Below are 13,702 nucleotides of genomic sequence, written 5' to 3'. Positions count from 1 at the left end.
CCGATCCCAGTGCCGATCCCAGTCCTGATCCCAGTGCCGATCCCAGTCCCGGCCCGCTCCCGCCGCCCGTTCCTTATCCGCTGGCGCCACCTGGCGGCCGCCGGGCGCTGCTCCCGGCGCTCTTCGCAGAGGAGGAGGAGGGGGAGGAAGGATGCTGATGGTGCCCTTGAGCCGCAGCCGGGGGAGGGCGAGGACCGCACGGGACGAATGGGAGAGGTGGCTTCCACTCTGCTCGTCCACGTGCGAACAGCATTGGACTTCACGCGTCTGTGAACAGTGGCAGGAGTGCTGCTCCGAGCAGCTTCGGAAGAGTCGTGTCCTGCTACTCCCCTTCAAGGGACATTGGACTGCACGTCTGCCCACTCTCTATGGGCATCCCACTGCATCTCAGCAAACCTTCAAGGAAAGGTGTTGCTTTGGAAGACAGACATCCCTTTAAAGAACGGCTCCGAGCAAAAAACCCGTGAGAGTCCGTGCAGGACATTAGCATTCAGGGGGTGTCACTGCTGTCCCCAGCAGTGAGGCTCAGGTAAACCTGTCCTTCACAACCAGTAATGAGTGGAAACAGAAGGCTGGAAAATCAGAGCCAAACTGTGTGTGGGCGTCTGAGCACGAAAGGATAAATCGAATGGAAATATCCTTCAGCCAAACTGAGAAATCAGAGCAAGGCCTGTACTTCTGTCAACAGAAACGCAGTGGAAATTGGAGGGACAAGGCTGCCATTTCCAGTTGACCATCGCCATGGAAACACCTCTCTGTGTCAACACTTGGTGGAGAAGAATGTGGGCAGCAAGGCAGGAATGGGCACTTGGACAAAGGACCCGCTCACGCTCCCAGCAGCACTTTGGGGATTTTTAAAACACTTTGTGTGGGTCAGGAGTGGCTGAGGGCAGGACTTCTGACACCAGGGCTTGCAGCAGGCTGTCAAGATACATCAGGAGGGAGAGGCAAACAGAAACCTGACCTTGATGATTCTAGATATTCCAGCTTTATCAGTCTATCCAACTTACCAGTTTCATGTGGGAGAGCTCGTTGTTACTCAAGTAACAAAAGACTTATCAAATTGGGGTAGAGGAGTAGCACATAGGGTATAGGGAATGGCTTCCTCATGTACTGTACATGTACATGTATGTGTAAGCTGTGTCCTGGGTGGGTGGTATGGAAGAGCAAGGTCTTTGGAACAAAACCAGGAAGGTAAAATGTTTGAAGGGGCAAAGAGAAATGTCTAAGAGCATTCAGAAAGGGTGAAATGATCAGATTTAAATGTGGGAGGATATTTTAGGGACAAGTTTTACTTAGAGTAGAGAAACCGGAGGGAGGGAAACAGGTAAACAGCTGTTGATGGTGTTAGGTCTAGAGTGATGATGAGACAGTGATGTAGAGTTCAGGTGATGGGGAGGAGGAAGATATCTGCAAGACAGGAGGACTGCAGGCCTGGAAATTGTGGAGGACTGAAAACCACCAGCAGCAGAAGGCAGCAGAAGTAGCTGGGGTATTGTAAGAAACTTGGACAGTCATATATTTCTGTGTGCAAGTTTCCCTTGGATTCTGAGCAGCCTTTCTGCTGATAATTCAGATCATCTTTCATCCCTTTACTCCTGATGGTCGAAGTCCTGGCAGTGCTAATGAATGAGGAGCTGCTGGGCACTATCAGGAGGTCGTTTTCATTGCCTTTTCTTCAAAAGAGAAGAAGGAGAAGAAAAGTGAGAGCCCAAGCTCACAGAAAGAGATTGGAGCAGCATTTGCACTCTGAGTCGTGGACCTTCCCCCAGCCTCACTTCTCTCCTTTGAGCACCCAGTGAAGCACCAGTAACTGCCTGGCTGCGCTGCCTCTGCCTCGTGCTGCAGGCACTGTTCAGAGGCTGTGTGGCAGGAGGAATGTGCTGCTGCTGTAATGCAGCAGCTTTTAGACCCCTCCATGCTATCACTGAAAAGGAAAGTGTTGAAGCAGTTAACAGCTTTCATTTTAAGTTATCAGGAAATGCAGTGGGAGTCTAAACAGGAATCCGGATTAAAATCCTTTCCAGAATTTCTGCTAAGCTTCAGACTTTTTTTTCCTTTTGTGTTCATATATTAGGGCTATATTTAATCAAACATAGTTCTACAGTGGTTTCACTTTTTGAACCACTAAGAAGCAGGAAGAGTATGTGTGTATGCTTTTTATTAGCCTTCCTTTCATAATGCACTTTCTTCCCTATAGAAATCTCCCTTCCTGCTGATTCATTATGTGTCAGGAAACCAAGCGTGACATGTTAAAAGCCATCTTGATAGTGTTTGGTATTCAGTACTAACAATTCACCAGGCACAGGAGTCTTTCTTTAAAAGAGGGAGGAAGAAAATCTGCATATTGGATGTGCCAAGATAGTGGATAATTTGCATTAAGCATCCAGACATTCTTTTTCTGCAATCTGTCACCCTTCACTGGCTTTTTATTTTATAACCTTCATAGCATACGGGGAACATAAGTACTAAAAAAAAGTGGCACCACGTGGACAGAAACTGGAGCTGGAGCCCTGTAGGATCAGCTGGAGTGAGGCTACAGAAGGACCTTTCCTCAGCAGCAGTTGATCCTCAGTGGGACTTTGCTATGCTGGAAGGACCTGAAAATAATAGGCATGGTCCTCTAAGTACCCAGCTATAAAGCTGTCCATTATGCCTTAGCTCCTAGCTCACAGCTTGATTCAGACTTAAGAACCATCATCATGAATACACAAACCCCAAGTCATGATTCAATTCCCAGACTTGCCCCCACGATGCACTGCTCATCCCAGGATTCAGCAGCAGTAGGGAGCAGTGCTGCCATCCTGCTGTAGAGCAGACTTTCTGTACCCAACAACACAGCCTAAAGCTCACTTCTTTAGCAAAGTGTTTCTAAAGTAACCAGAAATGACTTAATGCAAAGTTTCTCAATAATAATTACAGTTCGGCAACTTCGTGTTGTATAGCTGTAAGCATCCAAAATACCTGACTGCGTTCTAATCTCACTGACAATGTATTTTTTGTAAAACTGCTATTTGAACATCACTTATTAGACATAATATCACAGGTGACAGAATACTGTAAGAAATGAATGTGAGCAGAGGTAGTGAAGTGGCAAGCGTGTCTAACTTAGGTGTAAAAACAGAGACTGAGTGTTAAGAGGAAATTCAAAACTGCGAATGTACTAGAAAGCAAAATCTGTTGGGTACGATAACAATAAATGTGGTCATCAAACAAACATAGAGGGACTTATTACTAAGCTATCTGCAGCACTTTAAATAGTGTTATGGGGAAAAATACTTGTAAACCTTATTTACAGTATTTCTGCAGGTTATCCAGCATGGCCAATAGAAATGTGAATTCTGCAGTATAAAACTAGACCAAGATGAGATGCTGCTAGGCAAAGTGACATTAGTGGGTGATGAGGCAATACAGCAACAGGTTACCAAAAAAGCAATAAAACTGCTTCACAGAGCAGATCCAGAAGCTCTGTTCCACCAGCTGCGTGTGACACACTCAGTGAGCAGCATCAAAGAGGAGAACAGGAGACTGTTCCCAGGATATGCCGCCCCTGTGACCACAGTCATTAGATGTCACACACATTCCTTCATTTGCACGATGCTGCTTTTGGCTTGTGCCCCAGCCTCTGGCTGTACAGGAGCATCAGCCCAACCTGCTGTTGCCAGGATTTCACCCCATCACATCAGGGACCTTCACCATGCAGGGATCTGTGTATTTGCTACAAAGCCTAAGTCCATGGGACTTTTAGCTTTGGTTTTGTATATTCTGGTTAAGGATTTTAGAACACAACATGCAAGGAATGTGCCTTGATAGACTATGGCAAAGACACTCTTGAAAAGAAGCTGCCAGGCATGAGGACACCTTGGAAATTATGTTGTCACTTATCAGCACTTTCCAAAATCTGCACATGAGCTCTGGTGCATTTAAAGGATAAATAAATAATATACACATATAAGTTGCTCAGAGAACCATTAAAGGAGACAGAAAATGCTTTGAGTCAGTTATTACGGATAAAATATTTTGTGCTATTTCCATTAAAAGTCAGGTTGCAAATATCACTGTTATAGGAAATTCTGCAACTAAAATATTCTGAGACGGAGCCTTTATTCAAATCATGTATCTGCATGCAGTCTAGCATTCTTATTTAAATAGCTAACAGGCCCAGAGAGTTCCCAAGAAAAGAGCTTCAGTTTGCAACATGTTCTGTAACATCACCCACCTGTCCGTTTTCCCAAATTACTGAAAGGTCGTCCAAGTCTGGGGAGGAACTCACACAGTGTCTGTTAGTCACTCCCAAAAAATGAGTCAGCCTTCACTGCTGCCACCCGGGATCTGACAATGAAGACCTGGCAGAAGGCTTGCATTCGCTGTTACCCTGATGTATTTTTGGCTGCTGATTTTACTATAAAGCTGATCTTGTTTTCATATTAGACAGAAAAAGATTCCAAAACACTTTTTGGAATTACACTGCTTTACTTCAATGAAACCAAGTCTTTTGTTGTTTTTGGGTTTTCAGTGAAGGTTGCAGAGACTACAGAGAGTCATTGCAGGTGCACAGTCCCTGTTAGCAGCAGACTGAAATAGAGCCAGATGCTCTACTGAGGAGTTTTTCCTCTGTATGTACCTAATTCAGGAATTGCATTTGGAAGCCTGTTGATACCAAGGAACAGAGAATAGTAAAGCAGTAACCATTACTATTGCTTTTTATAGGTCTCCTTTCAGTTCTGACAGAAAGCAGCAGGAATGGATTTCTGCTGGTCATTTGGAGTGGCTTTTGATGGTTTTGGCATGGTTTTGCAGTTTCTGATGGGAAATTTTACTGTTCTCTTTGCAGTTCATGGCATCAAGTGGACATGCAGCAATGGCAACAGCAGTTCAGGGTTCTCAGTGGAACAGCTCGTGCAGCAGATCCTCGATAGCCACCAGACCAAGCCCCAGCCTCGAACACACAACTGTCTCTGCACTGGTACCTTGGGTGAGTACCTCGGGAGGGCACAGAGTGACTCAACTTCATCCAGTCTGGGAGCAGGGTTTGTAGTACTAAGGTGATAAAAATGCTGTCTCATGAAACACCAGGACACAATGAACTCAGGGTTGACAGGAGAAGTCTCAAGCATAGAAAGATGCAGCTGGAACTTCTGGGAAAAATGGCAACGCTTTCTAATAAATGCAGTCTATATATGACCTTCTCAAAAACGTATATTCTCTTCTACATGTGCAAATTGTGTTACCAAAGCCTCAAAACCTAATGTTCTTCCAACTTCACTCTCTGAATTCCTTGCCCTGCGCCTCACTTTTTTGGAGAAGTGCTCAGGTGGTTAACTACAAGGTATCACTGAGATAAGACAGGTCTTATTTAGGTATCATGAAAATACAGATCTCTTTCCTGTTAAAGGAGATTACTTTGTTTTGGATGACACTACAGCAGCAAGAAACAGCATCCTTAGTGTTAGCATTTCCCACAGACAGTGGGGAGCTAAGTGATTCACTTTCCAGCTCATCTGCTTTATGGCTGCTCCTTTCTAGCACTTCGGTCAAGTAAAGTATATGACACAGTGACTAGTCTTTAGCAAAACTTATAAAGGAAAGTTGTCGGTGCTTCACAGGGTTTATTTTTTTCTTTTCTTGAGCAGTTGCATTATACAATCAAGGCTTAAATAAGAATGATGACCTCTGAAATACCTGAGTTTGGATTAAAATTCACCCCTTAAGGCTCAGCATTTGATCCAGGCTTGCAGATCTGAACATGAATCCTTTTATTCTTCCCTTTGATGTTTTGTCTTGTGCTAAGTCTGCTCAGTGCTTTTTTAATATAACAGTATTGCTTTGTTTTGTAACTGGTTTGCACACTGACACACACATTCTCAATTCCTCACTGTCATCCACAAATACAGCAGCATGAAAGTCTTTCCCTTGTTCCTGTTCATTTCTATACCTAGGAGAATAGAGAGATTTAACATTGTATTTAGTCTCAAAAGCACTGTCTTGAACTACTTTAAGTGACCTCATTCAAATCTTGAACACATAATACAGAAGTTCCCCTTCAAGGGCAAGGAACAAAAGATTTAGCAAATTGCAGTGGCTACATGGATGCTTTATGTCGCCCAGAAGATGGCATTTGTAATTGTAGCCATGAGCTATAGGGAGGAGGCTTCTTTCCCCCTTCAGTCATTTTACAGTTCTGTAATTAATGTTCTTACCTCATTCTAGGGAGAATTAATCAATTTAGGAAAGAAACATCAAAAATTCCTGGGCTGCTGTTCTTTAAACAGCAAAAGCAGTCCCTGTACCGGAGTTTGTGACTAAGGTTCCTTTGCAGACAGAATTGTTTGCTTCATCCTGCTTGATTACAAGCTCTCAGGAATGTAGGTGATGTTACCTTCTGTCAGGCCAGTAAAGGTGCTGGCTGGCTTAATTCATGGAGGATTGTCTTCTGGTGGCCCTTGCTTGAACATTCTTCAGCAGCTCCAGTGCTGACCATGTGCTCTGTGTGCTCCTCTCAGAGTACAACATCTCTGTTTGTCAGCACAGGAATGGCTGAGAGTCAGAGAAACGCATCACCATCCTTATGGGAGAGCAAGAATGCTTTGTATGGCTCATGGGTTACTTCTTTAATAATTCGATTGGCACCTGTAAGACGCAGTGATGACAGGAAGATGTGGGTTACAGTCTAGGCAGCAGGGTGATGCCAGGGACAGGGGCATGATGTGGCACCCATCACCTCCAGATTACTGGGCAGCATCCATGCCCCAGGAGTGGGTGTCAAACTTCCCAATGTCACCCAGCGTAGAGAGCCGAGCATCTGTGTTCAGGGGCTGAGACATTGTCCGTGGGGCAGATGGAACAGGGCCCTGTGCCACAGCTGACAACAGCAGCACTTGCTCTGCAGACTCTGCAGTGAGATTAGGCACATTTAAATAACTCTGAAACTTGTCATAGATGCCAGTTCCTCTCTGCCTGATTGGGGCACGGAGGAAGGGGGCAGGTGCTACACGGGGTGAGGGTAGGGGTGACTGTGTGCCTGTTGTGAGGTTGCTGTCGTTGCACGCAGTGGATCTGTGCATCAGACAGGAGCTGTACTTCTGGCACTGGTGAGAAATTTGTTTTATTTCCAAGGTCTCTCCTGCTCTCTCATGCATGTGGTCTATCACTCTCGCACATGTATGCATAAGCATAGCTGTCCCTTGCTACAGCCATGAGACACACAGCTAACATTGTCCTAATTTTGTATTTACTGAACGGCAGATGTTGTTGTTTTCTGGCACAGGGGCAGGAAGCAGTGTGCATCACAAGTGTAACAGTGCCAAACACCGCATCATATCACCAAAGGTTGAACCAAGGACAGGTGGGTACAGCGCTCATTCAGAGGTACAAAATAACGATGTCTCTGAAGGCAAGAACGAGCACAGTCATGGCAAGGCCTCCAGCCGAGAGAAGAGGAACGGCAAAGTGGCAAAACCAGTGTTGCTCCATCAAAACAGCACTGAGGTTTCTTCCACCAACCAGGTGGAGGTCCCTGACACGACCCAGAATTCTCCTGTGTCCATCAGCAGTGGGTTAAACAGCGACCCAGATATGGCAGATAGCCCAGCTGTCACTGGTGTGTCCAGTATGGCTGTAGCATCAGTTATGGGAAGTTTGTCACAAAGTGCCACCGTATTTATGTCAGAAGTCACCAGTGAAGCTGTGTACACCATGTCACCCACCTCTGGCCCAAATCAACACCTTCTGTCCTCAGATGCAGCTGCACAAGGACTGGTACTTGCTGTGAGTTCAGATGGACACAAATTTGCTTTTCCAACAACTGGCAGTTCAGAGAGCTTGTCAATGCTACCCAGCACTGTCTCCGAGGAACTTGTGCTCTCCACAACTTTAGAAGGAAATAGAAAAATTCCAGAAACCACCATGAATTTTGACCCAGACTGTTTTCTTAACAATCCCAAGCAAGGGCAGACTTATGGTGGAGGAGGTATGAAAAGTGAAAGCATCAATACCAACATAAGGCAGTCACCCACAACAGAACGTAGCTTCAACTTCAATACAACCCTCACAAAAGAAATTAAAACCGAGGACACATCTTTCGAACAACAGATGTCCAAAGAAGCATTTTCCTCCACTTCTGCATCTAACACTCTCACACTCAGTACTGGTTCAGGTTTACTTCCATCTGGAGGAGGTCTGAGCCCAAGTACCACCCTGGAGCAGATGGACTTCAGTGCCATTGACTCCAACAAAGACTATTCTTCCAGCTTCAATCAGACCGTCCAGAGCCCTCACATCCATCAGACCCCTTCCCCCAGCTTCTTTCTGCAGGATGCCAGCAAACCTCTTCCCCTTGAGCAAAACACTCACAACAATTTGAATGACACAAGTAGCTCATTTGTGAACACGTTAGGAATCTCCAGTGTGAAAACAGAGCCCTCGTCCCAAACCACTTCCAACTGTAATGGCACAGTGGAAACCAGAATAGAGTCCACCTCTTCTCTCCAGCTCATGCAGTTCCAAGCAAACTTCCAGGCTATGACTGCAGAAGCTGAAGTTCCCATGGAGACCTCCCAGCAGGCAGAAGGAAATGAAAATCTACTTAAATCAGGGGATCTTCAAGCCTGCAACACAGAACACTACTTGCAGCCTGAGGCCAACGGGGGTATCAGGAATGGGAACAACCTCCCTATTCTCCAAGGAAACATGGTACAAGGACTCTATCCTGTGGCCCATCCTAGCTTAAATAACTCCTCCAACATGGAGCTTAACTTAGACCACTTTGACATCTCCTTCAGCAACCAGTTTTCTGATCTAATTAATGATTTCATATCAGTAGAAGGTGGGAGCAATGCTCTGTATGGACACCAGCTGGTGTCAGGTGACAATGCTGGACTGTCTCAGCCTGAAGACAGTAACAGAGCGACGTACAACCAGGCTGAAATGTGCATTCCTTGCTGCAGCCCTCAGCAAGCCAACATGCAGCTCAGCAGCACGGAGAACGGAGCCAGCACCATGGCATACATGCACGTGGCTGAGGTGGTCTCGGCAGCTGCGGCACAAGGCACTTTGGGGTTACTGCAGCAGAGTGGGCGCTTGTTCATGGTGACAGATTATTCGCCAGAATGGTCTTACCCTGAGGTAAGTCCAGGGCTTTTACTCACTGATGTTTACTGCTTTATCTTTCATTGCTTTGTTAATAAGGGAACTGTTTTGTTAAAGCTTTGAAAAGGCTTTTAAAATATTTCTCTTCAAGTCAGAGCGTTCAAGGCCGTTTGCATGTCTGAGTGTATTTTTAATTAAGCACTTCATTATCCTGACAGGACTCTTTCTTCGCTTAGGAAGCATCTGAACAGAAAGGTATTGTTTCATTGAAAACGAAGTCTTTCCCACATGATGGCTTCATGGTGCTACCTACCACCAATAGAGCAATAGAGTTTGCAGACTGGAGCTGTTCCTTAAATTTGTCACTGATGTTCTTAGAATAACTCAAGGCCTGCACAGCCTTAATGAGTTCAGCATTTCCCTCCATCTCAATCCCTTCCAAAATCAATCACATGCCCCATAAGCTGAAAATGGCAGCAGCACAGACCTTACTGATGTGAAGGAATGCGTGAGAAAAGAGGCTGTTTGAGCCACTAATGGGAAGAGAAGGTTGTTTTGAATTTTAAAAAAAGTTTTTGTTTTCGTAAGTCTGGCCTTGAAGCACTGTTGTGTCTGTGTACGGAGGTGTGCAGTAACTGCTCAGGGCCGGTCTCCCTGTCCCCGCTGCGCAGCGCTGTCCGGTTCGCAGTGGGATGCGGCCCCGCGAGGCTGATGGGGACATTCCCGGCCTTCGCCGAGCGGCTGCGGGCGGGGCGAGCGCGGCAGCCCCGGGCCGGGACCGGGGCCGGGAGGGGCCGCAGCGGGCTGGGAGAGGCATCGGGGGCCTCGTCCCCCCGGGGCGCCGCCGCCGCCCGGGCCCGGCTGTGTCGCTGCCGGCGGCGGCCGCCCGAGGGCAGCACGGCCGCGGGGAAGGGGCGGCGGGCCCGGGGCCGCTCGGGGCCGGTCGCCGTTCGGCCGCGCTCTTCCCTGCCGTGGCCTCTCCTGTCATGCTTGAGTCTCTCCCTTTTTTCCCTCACAGGGAGGAGTAAAAGTCCTGATTACCGGCCCGTGGCAGGAAGCCAGCAATAATTACAGCTGTCTGTTTGATCAGATCTCAGTGCCTGCATCTTTAATTCAGCCAGGGGTACTGCGCTGCTACTGCCCAGGTAAGGAGCACTGCTCTCCTGCATCTGGTGGTTTCAGAGCCTCATCATGTCATATACGTGTACAAAAGTGCAAAGGCATCAAGAAGCTTCTCCTTTGACCAATTTAGTGTGAGAAGAGCAATTTGGTATCTTGATACATCACAGCAGATCACAACAAATATTATTTAGAATCTCTGAATTAACTTTAAAATAATTATTTGAAATAATTTAAAATAATTCTAAGCATTCCTTTCATTTTGAAAGAGCAGGTTAAAGAATAGCTGTTATTCCGGGGTGCACTCACTGCTCTGCTGACTCAATTTGCCTACATTTTGCCCCTTGCTACTTACAGCATGAGAACACCTCTAACGTCCCCACAGTGCTTTTCAGTAGTGATGGCCCTCAGTATGTGACTTTAAGTGGATGCGGAATAACTTGGCTTCATTGCTGGGCCCCAGCTTCCCACTGGAAATGCAGTGAGGCTGCTCAATCTTCAGAAACACATGTGATTCTGCCTCCTGCCAGAACAACCCATTAGATGACTCTTAAGCTTAAAACCTCCATCTTTGAAAATACTAACTGGTATTTTTGACTTTTGAATCGTCTAGTCACAAAAATACTGTTCAGCACCCCATCTCTTTACCTGCTCTCAGCTCAATACTTAGCACACGGGGATATCCACAGGGTAATTCCTAGCTGTGGGTTTCTGCTGGGAGTTCTCTGTCTTACAACATGCACTTTCCTTTTAGCTCATGACACTGGGCTCGTGACTTTGCAAGTTGCCTTCAACAATCAGATCATCTCCAATTCTGTGGTATTTGAATATAAAGCCAGAGCTCTGCCAACCCTGCCTTCCTCCCAGCATGACTGGCTGTCCTTGGACGGTAAGAAGCATGTGATATTCCTTAAGAAAGTTGGCCAAATGTAGGACTGTGAATGATAGAGCAGTTCCTGGTGGGGGAGGGATGTAGCAGGGCAAGTTTGTCCTGACAGGAAGGGCTGTGGCAATGTTAATCAAAGTCCTCTCACTGAAATGTCTTACTAGTTCTGTTGATGTGAAAAAAATGTTGCTGCCTTTTTTACAAGGTGACAAAGGGGAGGGGGGTTTTGTCTGAATGGAAAGCTTATCATACTGCCCAGTTTCTAGAAGGAGAGAAGCATTTACCCTGGAATTGTCTTTCCTGAGAACTCTGAAACTTGAGATTGTCTAGAAAAATGTGTATTTATGTAAGCAGAAAATGGGGAGATAGTGAGGCATGTACAAGAGGGACATTCCTTAGAAGTTGGGATGGTACCACTTCTTCCAAAGAGCAGCATGGATACAGAGCACTGTGGGTATTGCAGAGTGAAGAGAGGTTTGTGGTGTGGCTGCAGAGGCACAGTTGCAAACAGAAATAGAACTGTCTCTTAATGAGGAGGTGCACATAGTCTTATGTTCAGCATCAAAATCAAATTTGCTTGAGAGGATTGTAAGAATCCATAGGTGCTTTTCATGTGCTGCCGAGGCCTCCTGCTGCCTGTGGAATGCAGCTGATAGCATGTGATGGTGACTGATACTCAGCCGTTAGCAGTCTCTCCAGGGTGGCATGCCAGGTGGGTAGGTTTTGAATCCCTTGTCTGACAGTTCTCTCAGTGTTGCTGAACTCAGAGGAGCTGAGAAGGCAGCTGTGAGTGCTGTCTCTGGTGCCCCTGCAGTTTCTCTGGGTGCTGTTGGTTAGCAGCCCAGCTCTCAATTAGAGGTTGTTATGCTGTGGTGATGGTGGAAGGGAGGGGGACTGCAGCAGTGAACAAACTAGGGCATTGCTAACAGGGAGGGGAAAAAAAAAGTAAGAGGACCGCTGCATTGCAGAGGCCCTTCAGGGAGAAAGACTGAATAATTATACTAACCATGACTTATCAGAAGCCTCTGCCTTGATGCACGGTGCTCCAAAGGGAGCAAATTACACTCTTTTTAAAGGACCAGCAACATCTTCTCATTTATTGTTAGAGAACAAATGTTAGCTTAGCCTAGCCAGGGTAAAAGCTAATGTGAGTTGATTCTATCAATTGAATGAATACACAAATCCCTGACTTCTCTGTTTGCTTTAATTTCCCTGCTTAAAATCCTTCCCCTACTGACTGTTACGTAGTCTTGAGGGAAGATTTTCAAGGAGTATTTGTAGTCACAAAATATTGACAAGAATTTTAAAATTCTTTTTAATTAACTCAGTGGAACACTTTGAGTTCCTTTGCGCACTGCATTGTTCAAACACAATTCATGATTCCAGCTGGAATGACCACTGCCAGAGAGATAGGATTAACAGCTATACCCCAGGAACGCCCTAGGAAAAGAACAAGCAATTTCCATCTCATCTAAGTTTAGATAAACAATTCCCTTCCACAAATCTCTTTAAAATAGTGTCACTCTGTATGTGAACTCTATGTTTTCAGTTACATTAAGACAAAAATCACTATTTTTTTTGAGCACAGTACAAGTACTGGCCTTTGTGATTGGGGACCAGTTCTGCTAATGACTGGGAAAGGTTGTGAGACCATCTCCCACCATGCTCCTGCTTCTAGGACTGAATTGAAACAAGTGTAGGAATGCACAGAGAAGGAGTTTGAAGGCAGCATGTTCTGTGCCATCCTCTGAAAGGCTCCTTCCATTGTCAGTGTCTGCTGTGCCATGAAGGATTGTGCACCCTGTTCTGAACTATATACAGAGATGCTTGTTTTATTATGAGTTTTTTGACACCATGGATGAGTTAGATCTTTTACAAATGGACATCTGACACCAGCAGCTGATGTAATTCCATTTTTTTTCTAGTTAATTAGAATAGTGGTGTTCCTTCTTTTCAAAGCAAACCTTTTTCTCATAAAGGAAGCACTCTCATGTGATCCTGATCTCTGTAGATAAACTTGGCAGCCTTTTCTGTTTTCTATGTAAAACTCAGTTTTCAGAAGCCATTGTTTGCTTTTATAGCCATTTGGCCTCACTTTTCATTCACTGTCTGCAGAGAGGTTCTTTTAAGAAAAAAACAAGAAGCAAATGAGGCTTGAAAAACAAAAGGCTGAACTGAAGGGCAGAGATCCTCTCATGGCAGATGCATAACAAATTATAAAGGCATTTCAGTACAGATTCCCAATGGAAAGCAAGTGTGTTTGCCCTGCACTGAAGCCTTTGCTGCTTTCATAAAGTGTCTGTAGAGATGGTGTTTCCTTGGCATGGGACGTGATCAGAAATTCCAGGGAAATGGCTGTGAGTGCTGCTGGCATTACACTATGCATCTGCAGGAAAGAGGACAGAACCTAAAAATAGGGGTAGGCCATGTGTGTACTGATGAGTCAAGTGTGTATGGGTTGGACCAAGGGTGTGACTGGTACTGAATGTAAATGGCACTGACGCAAGAGCACCTGACAGGCAGCCTTTCAGCTGCTGCTGGGTTCTCAGTTTATGATCTGGCTCTCTTTCCCGGCCGGAGAACGTAAAAAGACGGCGGCGGTCATAAAGT

At 45.8% G+C, this 13,702-nt stretch overlaps 1 protein-coding gene across 11 annotated transcripts in view; it reads left to right on the top strand.

Moving 5' to 3' along the window:
* Positions 1-13,702, top strand: part of CAMTA1 (calmodulin binding transcription activator 1) — a 231,678-nt gene that overhangs the window by 180,854 nt on the left and 37,122 nt on the right. For all 11 annotated transcript variants that reach the window (XM_042051368.1, XM_042051360.1, XM_042051362.1 and 8 more), the window contains 4 exons: positions 4,835-4,975; positions 7,268-9,123; positions 10,106-10,232; positions 10,961-11,095. In XM_042051368.1, coding sequence (XP_041907302.1) covers positions 4,835-4,975; positions 7,268-9,123; positions 10,106-10,232; positions 10,961-11,095 — 2,259 coding nt within the window. The remainder of the gene's footprint in view (positions 1-4,834; positions 4,976-7,267; positions 9,124-10,105; positions 10,233-10,960; positions 11,096-13,702) is intronic.

The sequence above is a fragment of the Corvus kubaryi genome, unplaced genomic scaffold, assembly GCF_017639235.1.
Source record: "Corvus kubaryi isolate FWS band 111438036 unplaced genomic scaffold, C.kubaryi_AGA036_p1.0 75, whole genome shotgun sequence".
In the NCBI taxonomy this organism is placed as follows: Eukaryota; Metazoa; Chordata; class Aves; order Passeriformes; family Corvidae; genus Corvus; species Corvus kubaryi.
Note: the sequence above shows the minus strand (reverse complement) of the source record. Positions and strands in the feature narration are given on the sequence as shown.